This window comes from Callionymus lyra, chromosome 15 (assembly GCF_982586985.1).
Source record: "Callionymus lyra chromosome 15, fCalLyr1.hap1.1, whole genome shotgun sequence".
Taxonomy (NCBI): domain Eukaryota; kingdom Metazoa; phylum Chordata; class Actinopteri; order Syngnathiformes; family Callionymidae; genus Callionymus; species Callionymus lyra.
The window spans coordinates 3,136,005-3,150,756 of NC_141832.1; the positions used below are offsets into that span (position 1 = coordinate 3,136,005).

General features: G+C 38.1%; 3 protein-coding genes across 3 annotated transcripts in view; all 3 read right to left on the reverse strand.

The window, feature by feature from the left end:
- The window catches only part of LOC148064437 (myosin-3-like), a 32,359-nt gene extending 27,866 nt beyond the window's left edge, over positions 1-4,493 (reverse strand). The window contains exons 1-5 of the mRNA XM_087809648.1: positions 4,293-4,493; positions 3,304-3,447; positions 552-708; positions 473-500; positions 302-413 (exon numbers count right to left, since the gene is read on the reverse strand). Of these exons, the coding sequence (XP_087665774.1) occupies positions 302-413; positions 473-500; positions 552-708; positions 3,304-3,447; positions 4,293-4,493 (642 nt within the window). The remainder of the gene's footprint in view (positions 1-301; positions 414-472; positions 501-551; positions 709-3,303; positions 3,448-4,292) is intronic.
- Positions 4,494-5,809: 1,316 nt separating this feature from the next.
- Positions 5,810-12,595, reverse strand: sco1 (synthesis of cytochrome C oxidase 1). The gene is made up of 7 exons (XM_087808937.1): positions 12,403-12,595; positions 12,215-12,307; positions 10,861-10,951; positions 10,601-10,798; positions 10,452-10,544; positions 8,814-8,929; positions 5,810-6,579 (listed from the first exon to the last, which is right to left on the reverse strand). Exons 1-7 carry the CDS (start codon positions 12,502-12,504, stop codon positions 6,430-6,432), a joined length of 843 nt encoding a protein of 280 aa, XP_087665063.1. The 5' UTR covers positions 12,505-12,595; the 3' UTR covers positions 5,810-6,429.
- A 56-nt stretch (positions 12,596-12,651) lies between these two features.
- Positions 12,652-14,327, reverse strand: tmem220 (transmembrane protein 220). The gene is made up of 6 exons (XM_087808938.1): positions 14,245-14,327; positions 14,142-14,171; positions 14,013-14,073; positions 13,720-13,843; positions 13,000-13,059; positions 12,652-12,932 (listed from the first exon to the last, which is right to left on the reverse strand). Exons 1-6 carry the CDS (start codon positions 14,323-14,325, stop codon positions 12,800-12,802), a joined length of 489 nt encoding a protein of 162 aa, XP_087665064.1. The 5' UTR covers positions 14,326-14,327; the 3' UTR covers positions 12,652-12,799.
- Positions 14,328-14,752: the final 425 nt, after the last annotated feature.

Here is a 14,752-nt window from a genome sequence, read left to right on the forward strand (position 1 = left end):
AAGGAGGAAAGGGAATAAAATGAGGTTATTAATTAATTAAATGTAAGAAATACATTAACAAGAAAATAAATGAAAAAATACACATGTTAAATCAATAAAATAGATAAAGATAACAACACCTTTAATTCGAAGAGCAAATGTAGTTTTTTGACATTGTTCAGATTGTTGACTTTAAGATACTAGTGTTGAAGATAAACTAAATCAACTGGAAGTAAAGAATTAACATAGTAATGCTAGATTAAAATAATCCAAGAATTAAAATATAACATTGTAATGATACTAAAAAAAACAAACATTAAACCTGCGTTTTCCCGGAAACTTCTTTCTTGTTCAAATCTCCGATGGAGGCGATTGTGGCGAAATATTGAATGACCCGTTTGGTGTTGACCGTCTTCCCGGCTCCTGACTCTCCTCTGAGGAGACGAAGAAGCCATGAGACGTGAATCGTATCCGTCGACAAGACGAGACTCACGTGATGAGGATGGACTGGTTCTCTCGGTCTGGTGGAGAAGAAAATTAAAACTAGAAGTCGATTGGTTTCAGACGCTCACCTGTCAGCATGTACTGGTAGGCGTTGTCGGAGATGGAGAAGATGTGCGGCGGCGCCTCCTGACGCTTCCTGCCTCGGTATCCAGACACGACCTCAGGGTTGTAGACCGGCAGCCATTTGTAGGGATTCACGGTGACGCAGAAGAGACCCGAGTAGGTCTGAGGATCAAGGACATGTCACCAGAATGTCAAAATGGATCCTGGAAGAAACTGGCAGCCAGTGAAGAGTTTGAAGGATCGGCTGAGGACAAGAGGATACAGTGATGACTGAGGACAAGAGGATACAGTGATGACTGAGGACAAGAGGATACAGTGATGACTGAGGACAAGAGGATACAGGGATGACTGAGGACAAGAGGATACAGTGATGACTGAGGACAAGAGGATACAGTGATGACTGAGGACAAGAGGATACAGTGATGACTGAGGACAAGAGGATACAGGGACGGCTGAGGATGAGAGGATACAGGGATGACTGAGGACAAGAGTATAAAGTGATGACTGAGGACAAGAGGATACAGTGATGACTGAGGACAAGAGGATACAGTGATGACTGAGGACAAGAGGATACAGTGATGACTGAGGACAAGAGGATACAGTGATGACTGAGGACAAGAGTATACAGTGATGACTGAGGACAAGAGGATACAGTGATGACTGAGGACAAGAGGATACAGTGATGACTGAGGACAAGAGGATACAGTGATGACTGAGGACAAGAGGATACAGTGATGACTGAGGACAAGAGTATAAAGTGATGACTGAGGACAAGAGGATACAGTGATGACTGAGGACAAGAGGATACAGTGATGACTGAGGACAAGAGTATAAAGTGATGACTGAGGACAAGAGGATACAGTGATGACTGAGGACAAGAGGATACAGTGATGACTGAGGACAAGAGGATACAGTGATGACTGAGGACAAGAGGATACAGTGATGACTGAGGACAAGAGGATACAGTGATGACTGAGGACAAGAGGATACAGTGATGACTGAGGACAAGAGGATACAGTGATGACTGAGGACAAGAGGATACAGTGATGACTGAGGACAAGAGTATACAGTGATGACTGAGGACAAGAGGATACAGTGATGACTGAGGACAAGAGGATACAGTGATGACTGAGGACAAGAGGATACAGTGATGACTGAGGACAAGAGTATAAAGTGATGACTGAGGACAAGAGGATACAGTGATGACTGAGGACAAGAGGATACAGTGATGACTGAGGACAAGAGTATAAAGTGATGACTGAGGACAAGAGGATACAGTGATGACTGAGGACAAGAGGATACAGTGATGACTGAGGACAAGAGGATACAGTGATGACTGAGGACAAGAGGATACAGTGATGACTGAGGACAAGAGGATACAGTGATGACTGAGGACAAGAGTATAAAGTGATGACTGAGGACAAGAGGATACAGTGATGACTGAGGACAAGAGAATTAAGTGATGACTGAGGACAAGAGGATACAGTGATGACTGAGGACAAGAGAATTAAGTGATGAACGAGGACAAGAGGATACAGTGATGACTGAGGACAAGAGTATAAAGTGATGACTGAGGACAAGAGGATACAGTGATGACTGAGGACAAGAGAATTAAGTGATGACTGAGGACAAGAGGATACAGTGATGACTGAGGACAAGAGAATTAAGTGATGACTGAGGACAAGAGTATAAAGTGATGACTGAGGACAAGAGGATACAGTGATGACTGAGGACAAGAGAATTAAGTGATGACTGAGGACAAGAGGATACAGTGATGACTGAGGACAAGAGAATTAAGTGATGACTGAGGACGAGAGGATACAGTGATGACTGAGGACAAGAGTATAAAGTGATGACTGAGGACAAGAGGATACAGTGATGACTGAGGACAAGAGTACACAGTGATGACTGAGGACAAGAGGATACAGGAACGACTGAGGACAAGATAATACAGTGATGACTGAGGATGAGAGGATACAGGGATGACTGAGGATGAGAGGATACAAGGATGACTGAGGATGAGAGGATACAGTGACTCAAGCAGCTTTTAAAGCTGATGTTTGGACATTTTTGGTTTGAAAACAAATGAAAGAAGTTACGACTTCGTCAAGAGTCATGTGGTCTGTAAATACTACAACACCAGAGTCAAGTACTGGACAATACTACACATATATTCTTGTTACTACAGTATCACAACACCAGAGTCAGGGACTCGACAATACTACACATATATACTTGTTACTACACTATCACAACACCAGTCAAGTACTGGACAATACTACACATATATACTTGTTACTACACTATCACAACACCAGAGTCAAGTACTGGACAATACTACACATATATACTTGTTACTACACTATCACAACACCAGAGTCAAGTACTGGACAATACTACACATATATACTTGTTACTGCACTATCACTATTACACCTATTGTAAACCTGTATCGTGATACATATTGTATCGCTGGATTCTTGCCAATACACACAATTAGCTTAGCTAGCGGCTAAGGGTTAGGGTTAATTTCAAAATGGATCCTGAAGGAAACTGGCAGCCAGTGAAGAGTTTGAAGGAGAAATGTGAGTTCTTCTACTAGAGCGGCTCAGAATTCTGGCTGCAGAGTTTCGTATGAACTGCAGGCGAGACAAGATCCTTCTTGTTTAGACACGAACATAAACTATTTTACTCAGTGTACTTCCTGATTTTCACACAAACGTTTTCTGTTTTTAAACACGATAAGATAGTTCTCACGTAGATCATCCAGGCGGCGTAGCGCTCCTTCAGGTTGAAGAGGACGGCGGGTTCGTGCAGGTGCGTCAGCAGAGCCATGTCCTCCATCTTGTCGAACTTCGGAGGGTTCATGGGGCGGACGTCGTCCTGGTGCACGGTGATCACCTGTCCAGGTGTTTACCATCAAACGGGAATCAAAGTTTAATAAAGTAAAATGGCACAAAATAAAAGTCTGAGGTGATTATTAATTTAAACCTGATCATTGCAGAAACTTAACAATAAATGTATTTAATATAATCATGTATTTAGTCCGTGAAAATGTAAATATTTGTTAAATGTTCGAAGCTGTGCTTTTATTCTGGTGAAATACACGTCATTAAAAAATAGTTTGTTTTCTATTTATGTTTGAATAAAATAGCAGAGTTTAACTGAAAGCTTTTTGACATGAATCACATGTTATCTCTAGTCAACTTTTACAATATTAACTTTACGATTACTAGTTTTTACGAAACATAATAATCGTAATATATCAATAAAATACGATGGAATAGATTGTGTACATGTTGTGAAAAAGCAAATACGAACCCTTTAACCGCGTACAGTGTGCTGGTGGTTCCAGAACAAATATTCGAAGTATTTTTAAATGTTTTATTAACGTTAAGAACAAAAATAAATAAAAAATGTTTCGCTGTTTGGCGCTAATTTACTTTTTTAACGGAAGTTCGCATCCTATTATCCACTTCAAAATAAAAGCACTTCCAAAATGTTTCTTTTTTTTTTGTTGTATTATAAAAAACGTCAAATATTAACTTGGATACGTTTGATTTTCAGATTTTATTCTCTTAATTGACTTTAATTTTAATTAATTTTGCTTCTACTTTTTTATGTAAGAAAATTCCGATTTTTGAACATTGAGAAAAGTGTTTACAACTGATAGTTTGTTAGCATGTTTGTTTTTTTGTATCTATTTTACTCTTAATGTACTTTAGTTCAGACTTAACTAAACCCACCTTGCGGTCCTGCGTCTCCACCGTAACTTTGGCGCCATCTTGGCTCAAGATCTTCCCCTTCACGTACTCCTGCCTCGGCTCGGGAACGAAAACGGCGGTTTTGGCGTCAAACGGCGCGTTTTGAGCCGCGATTCTTTCGCGCTCAGACTTGCGCAGGTACAACGCCGCCACCCCGAAGATTTCCATCTCCGCGTCACTCATTTCGAAACTGAAAAATATATATATTTAATGTATCATTTGTTTAATTAGCATTAGCTAGCATTAGCTAGCATGATTTAAAGCTAGTTTTTGCGCGATACTTACTTTGGTTTGGCGCTCAAGTTCACGGCAACAAACCGGCGAACGGGAAAAGTCAGTGAAAACGCCGCGACAAGACTTTTATACGATCCGCTGGCGTTCTCTTCTCCTTTATTTGGACATGTGTTCTCTTTATTTATTTCGGTCGCGCGCTAACTTTAGCGGGATTGTGTCACTTTCGAACGGTTTGCGGTCGAACCTTCCAAACGTAATGAACGCTAACGAGCGGAGATTATCGGCCTCGCCGCCCGACACGTCGCGCCTCATCAAGTGGGATCACGGCAGGATTAAAGCGCCACGGGGAGGTTTATTCCGGTTCTGTCTGGTTTCGGCAGCAGAAAAACACGCTAACGTTTAGCATGTGTACTTTTGATTGGCAGCGACCCAAAGAAAACTATCACGTAGATTAAAAATAAAAGTTTTAAATACTCGGATTAACAGTCGTTCTTTCCTTCCTGGCTCGCCGGCACAACACACTCCGACCGATGAATGTTGACACTGATATGAACTCTTAGATTAGAGAAGAATCTCTTTGTTGACAGCGCCGTGAAAACAATACACGGTGCAAAAAAAAACAGTGCAATAAAATACAGTGTGCAAAAAGTGCACAGCGTAAAAAAAAATACACAGTGCAAAAAAAATTAGTCCTTTAATCCTTAATAACTTTTTTATGTTGTGTGAAAGTGACCTTATTAATAAAGATTAATTGAAATCTTTAAGTGGTTGCATTTGTGGGTTCATCTCCCAGAGACTGGGAGTAGAGCTGCTTGGAGGAGGTCTGCGCTCGTTTAAATTAGTCCTTTAATCCTTAATAACTTTTTTATGTTATGTGAAAATGACTTTATTAATAAAGATTGATTGAAATATTTAAGTGGTTGCATTCGTGGGTTCATCTCCCAGAGACTGGGAGTAGAGCTGCTTGGAGGAGGTCTGCGCTCGTTTAAATTAGTCCTTTAATCCTTAATAACTTTTTTATGTTATGTGAAAATGACTTTATTAATAAAGATTAATTGAAATCTTTAAGTGGTTGCATTCGTGGGTTCATCTCCCAGAGACTGGGAGATGAGCTGCTTGGAGGAGGTCTGCGCTCGTATTAATCTAGTACTTTTATGCTCCAATAAAATAACCTTTTGACATTGTATGAAAGTGTTAATAAAGTTTTATTCAACGCTGAAGTTGACATTGATCGAAGAATGGGAGTAGAGCTGCTTGGAGGAGGTCTGCGCTCGTTTAATCGAGTCCTTTAATCCTAAATAGCTTTTTTTAATTGTGTGAAAGCGACTTTATCAATAAAGATGAATTGAAATCTTTAAGTGGACGTCAGTGAGATCATCTCCGAGAGACTCGCAGCAGAGCTGCTTGGAGGAGGTCTGCGGGAAAGTCTTGCCACAGTAGCGACTGTCCTCGTCTGCCACGTTGACCCACTAACCAGGAGCAAATCCTGGTGTCCTCAGATCTATTCCCACCGAGGTCTTCTGAAGGCGAAGCAGCTGCTTCTTCCTCCTCCTGGTTCAAAGTGTTAGGATCCAGAGCCGGTCGCCGCGGCGACAGCTGTCGTCGACCTCGCGCCGACGGGCGATCAGACGCTCGCACAATTAGAGCGTCTGCGACTCCGGATTCCCGTCGTTCTCGGCCGGAGCAGTGGATTTAGTTCGTGATCTCAGGTTTGAACGGGTTTGACCTTCGGCGTCTCATCGATGACGTCGCCTCGGCTTCAATGACGATCTAGGATCAGGAGCTGCTTGGCAGACGTCTTCACTCGCACAATTTAACCAGAAACTTCTTTTATTTGGACGAGGATCACAAGCATATTTACAAACGTGTCGATGGTGGATCTAGATCAAGACTCCGCCATCTTCTTGGCGTATCTGTACTTCATCATGTAGGTGCCGATGGAGCCCTCGATCTCTCCGACCGTCTTGTTCTGACCGTAGAACTCCACGAACTCTCCGTCGGGTCCCACCAGGTACATGATGATGCTGTGGTCCACCTGCAGGGGTTCAAGGAACACAAGTCAGTTTCGGACACGAATGGATGTAGAGTCTGGTTCACGCACACGTGTGATCCAGAGTTCACTTTTATCGTTTTAATGTGTCGCGTGTGTCACTCATGGATCTGGACCTAGAAAGATCTGGACCTAGAAAGATCTGGACCTACAAAGATCTGGACCTAGAAAGATCTGGACCTAGAAAGATCTGGACCTACAAAGATCTGGACCTACAAAGATCTGGACCTAGAAAGATCTGGACCTAGAAAGATCTGGACCTACAAAGATCTGGACCTACAAAGATCTAGACCTACAAAGATTTAGACCTACAAAGATCTGGACCTACAAAGATCTGGACCTACAAAGATCTAGACCTACAAAGATCTGGACCTACAAAGATCTATTCCTACAAAGATCTGGACCTACAAAGATCTAGACCTACAAAGATCTATTCCTACAAAGATCTGGACCTACAAAGATCTATTCCTACAAAGATCTAGACCTACAAAGATCTAGACCTACAAAGATCTATTCATACAAATATCTGGACCTACAAAGATCTATTCCTACAAAGATCTGGACCTACAAAGATCTAGACCTACAAAGATCTGGACCTACAAAGATCTATTCCTACAAAGATCTGGACCTACAAAGATCTAGACCTACAAATATCTGGACCTACAAAGATCTATTCCTACAAAGATCTGGACCTACAAAGATCTAGACCTACAAAGATCTATTCCTACAAAGATCTGGACCTACAAAGATCTAGACCTACAAAGATCTGGACCTACAAAGATCTATTCCTACAAAGATCTGGACCTACAAAGATCTAGACCTACAAAGATCTATTCCTACAAAGATCTGGACCTACAAAGATCTATTCCTACAAAGATCTAGACCTACAAAGATCTATTCCTACAAATATCTGGACCTACAAAGATCTATTCCTACAAAGATCTGGACCTACAAAGATCTAGACCTACAAAGATCTGGACCTACAAAGATCTATTCCTACAAAGATCTGGACCTACAAAGATCTAGACCTACAAATATCTGGACCTACAAAGATCTATTCCTACAAAGATCTGGACCTACAAAGATCTAGACCTACAAAGATCTATTCCTACAAAGATCTGGACCTACAAAGATCTAGACCTACAAAGATCTGGACCTACAAAGATCTATTCCTACAAAGATCTGGACCTACAAAGATCTAGACCTACAAATATCTGGACCTACAAAGATCTATTCCTACAAAGATCTGGACCTACAAAGATCTAGACCTACAAAGATCTATTCCTACAAAGATCTGGACCTACAAAGATCTATTCCTACAAAGATCTGGACCTACAAAGATCTGGACCTACAAGACTCATTCAGATGCCTGTGATAAGTACAATAATTCCATCAGAATATTGAAGATAAATATATATATATATATATATATATATAAAAATACAGTGTATATATATAGCATTTAATGAGTTTAATTAAGTTTCAATGTAAAAATCTTGGCTCTATTATACTATTATTACTATTTTAAATTGAATTTAAAGGGCTATGAATTAAAAAATTGGGAAAAGAATATCAAACTATGTGTAAGAAATGGGTTCATTTAATAAACTAAAGAGATTTAACAGGTTTTTTTTTTTAATGTTTTTTTAAGAATTTAATTTATTTTTTAACAATTAATCTTATTCAGTTATTTTTGTATTTAAAGCTACAAACAGTTGAAATGTATTTTTTGGGAAAAATGGATTTAAGAATTTAAATAAATGCATTTTTATACAAAGAGTTTGATTTACTAATTACAATAATTCAAAAATATATAATTATTCCTAGTGTTTTAAATTCAATACAAAAATGTTGGTTCAAAAATATATATATTATAAATGTTTAATTAAATTGTTTATTTTAAAATAAATTGAAAAACTTTTAACATACAAATGATTGAAATACATTATTCAATAAAAACGAATTAAATATACAAAATATTAAAATAATTTATGAAAAAAATATAAATCAATAAATATATATATATATACTGTATATATGAGATGATTGACGTCCACACTAATAGTAAAACTAATAAAGACACAGTGATATTTAAGATGAGCCTCAAAGAAATAAATGCTCAAACTTCACATCAAGTGAATACGTGACTGAGTTCGACACGACTGTGGCGGCGTAGGATTCCGCAAGGCGAGCCGAGATCCAGACGGTCAAACACTCACGATGTAGTCGTTGTCCTCGTCCTTCGGTCCGTCGCTGTAGTAAACTCTGTAGCATCGAGAGACTTTGTCCACCTCGGCCTTCGTTCCCGTGAGGCCGATCAGCTTCGGAGAGAACTCTGAGGAAACAAACAAACAAACAAACAAACAAACAAACAAACAAACGCCGTCAGGATGTTGAACAGTTGAACATTTCAAAGCATTGATGAAGAAGTAACTAATATTATTTTTATTTTGAAAGGTTAACATTTGCTTTTATTTAATAATAGAATCCAATCATTTGTATATTAAAAGGTTTCATTTTAATTTTTGTATATAATTGAATTGAAAACTATTTTGAAAACAAATTGTTTGTTTATTTTACACATAGTTTGATAATTAATCCAATAATTAAAAAGTGTATTTTTATTTTTAATCCAAAGCATTTTAAATTCACTATAAAAATGTTGGTTTAATTAGTGTCACCAGACAGAACCAAACGAGCACCGTGTGTGTGTGTGTGTGTGTGTGTGTGTGTGTATGTGTGTGTGCGTGTGCGTGTGCGAGCTCTTAGTCTAGTTAACTTTCCCCATTAATAGTTTTATACTGAACTTAAAATACCACGAAATGATGACAAATATTGAATTTAGAAAATGTATTTTTGAATTAATATTTAATTACCAAACTCTGTGTTTTAAAATATTTAATCATTCAAATTCAATAATTTTAAAAGAAAAAGATTAATTCAATATACAAATAAATAATGATAATTAAAAAATAGAAAATAGATTTAACCATATTATCTTTAAATAATAAAATCTTATTTAAAAACACGGATTTAACATCTCAATATATAAATTATCAAATTGAATTATTCCCCCAAAAAATAAGAATTTCAATATATACAATATTAGATGTAATTATTCATTAAAAAAATTAAGTAAACCTTTTTAATATATAAATTAAAAACATGTACTATTTTAAAAAACGAATTCAACCTTTTAATACATAAATTATAAAGATTATTAAAATTATTATATATATAAATTATTCAATTGAATTATTCCAAATAAATAAATAAAATAAACCATTATATAAATGATAAAATTGAATTACTAATAAAATAAATTCAATCTTTTAACATATACATTTTTAAATGTTATTATTCCAGAAAACACTTGAAAGTTTAAAAAAAATAAAAGCTTTAAATAATTAAATGTAATTATTCCAAAAAACTATTAAAGAAAACCTTTCAATATATATATTATTAAATTAAATTCTTAAAAAATATAGATATAAATGATTTAATGTAATTATTTTAAAAAAAAAAAACTCAAAGTTAGAATACATAAATTATTTAAATTACTAAAAAAATACATATATAAATTATTACATGTAATTATTAAAAGAAACAAATTCAACCTTTCAATATAAATAATATTAAATCAAATTATTAAAAAATATATATATAAATTGTTAAACTTAATTATTTAAAAAAAACTAATTTAACCTTTCAATATATAAATTATTCAATGTATTTATTCAAGCATAAAAAAACATTCCAATATAAAATTCAAAGTTTCAACCTTTAAAATGCAACACTTGTATACTTCCATAGTCTAACACTATTACTCGTAGTACTGTGACTGAACACATGGTTACCTTTCACATACGCAGCCATGGCTTCCACGGAGTCCCGGGCCGGGTCGATGGAGATGAGGATGGGCTTCAGGTTGGGAAGCGTCGGGATGTTGTCTGGAAGTCAAAGGCGTCACATCAAGAGATCTCTGTCCGTGTCGAGCGTCTCTCACCGATCTTGTCCACCACCTCGATCATCTTCTCCAGCTCCTCCGGGCAGATGTCGGGGCAGTGGGTGAAGCCGAAGTAGATGAGGAGCCACTGGCCCAGGAGGTCCTCGCTGCTGCAGGGCTTGTTGTTGTGGTCGGTGAGCGCGAACGGACCCCCGATCGCCGCCTTCCCCACAGACTTCCTCTTCTCCTTCTCGATCCCTGCCACGGATTCATCCCCTCTTTCAAGAAACCATCTCGGGCGACGAGGAGTCGGCACTTACTCTTCTCCTTCTCGCTCTTCAGGTACTTCATCCCGGCGAGACAAGCTCCTCCCACGGCGAAGGTCCACGCTAACGTCTGCCACGTTACGATCTGCGAGTAAGTGAGGGTCACTTGTAAAGCGTCTTCTTGGACCAGGGTCACAAGTTCTTGAACAATCAATACACATTTAAAAACACCATGAATAGATCTGAAAGTAAGGACCAGAATGAAGAGCCAGTGAAGAGTTTGAAGGAGAAATGTGAGTTCTTCTACTAGAGCAGCCAGTGAAGAGTTTGAAGGAGAAATGTGAGTTCTTCTACTAGAGCAGCCAGTGAAGAGTTTGAAGGAGAAATGTGAGTTCTTCTACTAGAGCAGCCAGTGAAGAGTTTGAAGGAGAAATGTGAGTTCTTCTACTAGAGCAGCCAGTGAAGAGTTTGAAGGAGAAATGTGAGTTCTTCTACTAGAGCGGCTCAGAATTCTAGCTGCAGAGTTCTGTATGAACTGCAGGCGAAACGGCTCAAAACTACTTTTAAATCTCGTGACGTCAGCTTCAAATAAGGATTGCAATGATCCAAAAAAATCCAAAATTGAGAACGTTTTATCCGCGGAGCAACATAGGAGGGAATAAGTCACACTATAATACTGTCAGGATCTTGAATATTGTTTATTATATTTTATGTATTTAAATATTCGGATTCATTATTTATTGAGGGGATTTTTTTAAATGTATTAATCTATTTTTATTTCATTGGTATCATTCATTTCTATATTCTGTAATTCAACAATAACTGAACTAAAGCTTCTAAAGTCGCTTCACGCCAAAGAATATAAAAAAAAGCAGTTCAATTGTCAAAAGAATATTTTGACAAAAAACACCATACGAAAGCATTAAAAACTAAAGGAAAAAGTTGTATATTTACTTTATTCTCTCCCGTAAATGTATGTATACATTAATATAATAATAATAATAATATACATACCTATATAAGGCCATTTAATTTGAACATTTTTTGTGCAATAAAAGTGAATCTTTATTCTACAAAAGTGTTCTAGTACATTGTTATACAGGTTGTATTCGTGTTTGTCAGGTTATAGTGTATTTTCTTTATTCTAATAACAATAACGCATCATGAGTTCTTATGTTTCCAAAAGGCTGGAAACCATTTAAACGTCGTTTTATTGAAACAAATATGATCTTTATAGATCCTTATGTAGTAATAAAGTAATAGAAACCGGTGTAATCTTATCATCAACGCCGGTATCGGATCAGTATCGGCGGGATCGGTGCAGGATTCCTTCAAAAATGACTGATTTCATCGTTGAAATAAAGAATTAAAAGTTAAAAGATTGAACTTTGACCCGGAAGTGACTCACGTGCTTGGTCTTCCGCTGAGAGGATGGAGGTCGAGGCAGCGATGAGAACTCTCTCCAGGTCTGCGGCGTCAACCTGGGACTCGAACCCTGGACCTGGAAGAGCAAGTTTGAAGAACCGTCACTCCGCGTCTTTATAAAACCCTCAGGTGGTCCCGGTGCCCCCCGCCCCGGTCAGTGACGTCACTCACCGGGCAGCCGTGACCGCGGAGCCACCGGAGCGTCCGGAGCTGCGTGTGTAAGACTCGGACGTTCATGGTTCCGAGTCTGAGCAGAACCACACCAGGAAACATGTTGGACCTTGACAGACGGAGCCGGGTGAAGGCGGAAGTTGTTTCGAGTTTAGGTAATAGTGGGAGGCGCGACAGCGACCCCCGGCGGACTGGAGGGGAACTACTTCAACGGAATAAACTCCAAAAAAGAGCAAAATTATATTTTTGTACTCCTTTTAATTTGACACAAATAGGAAAATAAATCATTACAAAAATAAGTAAAGAATAACATCACACTTTACATTCTGTATTTACAGTTCAATCCATAAGACATTTTTATTATTAATATTATTTACGATCATAAACAAGGATCTTCTTAAATGGCAGTTTTGCAGTGCGACGGCCACGCGGCTCGCAGGTCCTGGTTGATGTAGTAGTAAAGCCAGGCCACCAATGGAAACGTCGCTATGGCGACCGCCGCCGAGACACGCAGGACCCCCACCGGACCCCTTGATAGAAACAACAAGAATCAGTTTTTTTGAATTACTTTCGTTTCAAAGGGTACTGAGAGTTCACCTGCCGGAGTGACGACACAAGAGCAGCCACACGAGGGTAATCGAGAGGCCGGAAAACTCCCTGAAGAAAAATATTATTACGTTGATTAATGCTTTAATGAAGAGAAATTTACTAAATCCATTTTCAAAGAGAAATCGCAAGAAAAACATCAAATAAACATAGACCTTTGATAGCTTACTTGCAATAAAAAAAGTGAATTATTCTTTTAATCATATATTTAATTTGAATTGTTTCCCTCATTTTTTACTTGTTTTTATTTTTACATTTTGGTGTGTATTTCCTTTTAAATTAAACAAGTATGTTGGAGAGAAAAAAAACATCGGCCTTATCATATTTTATATATAATACATTTTATAAAGCTTATTCATAAAATGTTAAGGCATAAAAACATTTTCCTCCTTTATTTTTATGTTTTTGTTCCTTCTTTTTCTTTTGGCTTGACGGCCCCTGACATTAGTCACGACATATTGATATAAGAATAAAATACCAGAAATGAAATAAGTTATAAAAAATATATCTTTGAAAAAGTGATTTTCCAGTTGTAGTTATTTCAGGTCCTAGTGCTGTATATTGATGTATACAAACACTATAACACTTGTGTCGAGTTAATACAATAACAAAAAGTAATAGTTTTGCTCAAGTTGACTGAGAATTTTGATCTCCTTGGCAGAGGTATTGAGTTTGGGGTCTTTATAAAGGGGGGGTCGCGGGGTCACTCACCTGCCCTCCTCCTGCTGGAACACGTCCGTCGTCTTGAGTTTATAAAGCTTCCATCCCAGCAGTGACACGACCGCGGTGGACACCATGACGTGCAGGTCAGCCAGACGCCTCCAGACGCAGAACTCTGACGTCACACGAGATCAAAAACTCATCTTATTCTGACTAACGACAAAATTCGAATGTCATTCCATAAAACCGCCACTAGAGGGCGACAACTTCTACTGAAAAGTAGGAAAGGCTAGTCACGTGGAAACAACTTTATTTTCTGATGTTTTTTTTAAAAGATATTGTACCTGTCAGCTGATGGTTGAACCCAACGCATGCGCACAGGACCGCAGGGACGCCGTAACCAACCTTCGACACAAACAAACGAGTTAATTTTGAACCATCTTTAAAAAGCTCAAAAGTTCGAGCAGCTTCACCATCCACAGCCCAGCATCCGGGTCATTGATCTGCGCAGACAGACGTTAAAATGAACCAAACTAGTTGATAAATGAACGTGTGAAAAGAAGGAGCAGCGATCACCTGAACGTACGTGGCGAGCGCGAAGAAGGCGGACATGAAGAAGTTGCAGGTTCTCCAGATCCAAGTCAGACATGCTGCCATGGTCGCCGCACAGGAGGGGGCGCTTGGTTTTAGTATGGGCGTGTCCAGAAATAAGTAGAGCTGGATTTATTCCTCACATCGAACGTGAGTTTAAAGTTATATATCGTTGTCCGTGACTAACTGTGTCGCTAGATAATTCAATGTGATAAAAAAAACGTTGAAAATTTTGAAAATTCTGCTTCTTTTCCTTGACAGAATACAAGCGGTCTACGAGTAAAACAAAACGAGCGCTCACTCAGCGAAGCGACAGGAACTAGATAAAATCATCTTATCTGTGTGAGTAAATAAAACATTTACAGACAATTTATTGACAATTAACGTTATCTATGACGTGTTTCATTTGAGTTGACGTTTTGTATTATAATATTTTTTATTTAATTGCTTCTACTTTCTTGTTGTTTCTTTGTCAATTAAAGTCTGTAACAGA

Excerpts from the sequence above, each read along its gene's own strand:
- tmem220 (XM_087808938.1), bottom strand. The coding sequence starts at position 14,325 with ATGGCAGCATGTCTGACTTGGATCTGGAGAACCTGCAACTTCTTCATG. Across the intron at positions 14,172-14,244 it reads CGCTCGCCACGTACGTTCAG|ATCAATGACCCGGATGCTGG; the intron begins GTGATCGCTGCT and ends CTGTCTGCGCAG. Across the intron at positions 13,060-13,719 it reads TTCCAGCAGGAGGAGGGCAG|GGAGTTTTCCGGCCTCTCGA; the intron begins GTGAGTGACCCC and ends ATTTTTCTTCAG.
- sco1 (XM_087808937.1), bottom strand. The coding sequence starts at position 12,504 with ATGTTTCCTGGTGTGGTTCTGCTCAGACTCGGAACCATGAACGTCCGA. Across the intron at positions 12,308-12,402 it reads TCCGCGGTCACGGCTGCCCG|GTCCAGGGTTCGAGTCCCAG; the intron begins GTGAGTGACGTC and ends TTGCTCTTCCAG. Across the intron at positions 10,799-10,860 it reads GAAGAGCGAGAAGGAGAAGA|GGATCGAGAAGGAGAAGAGG; the intron begins GTAAGTGCCGAC and ends AATCCGTGGCAG.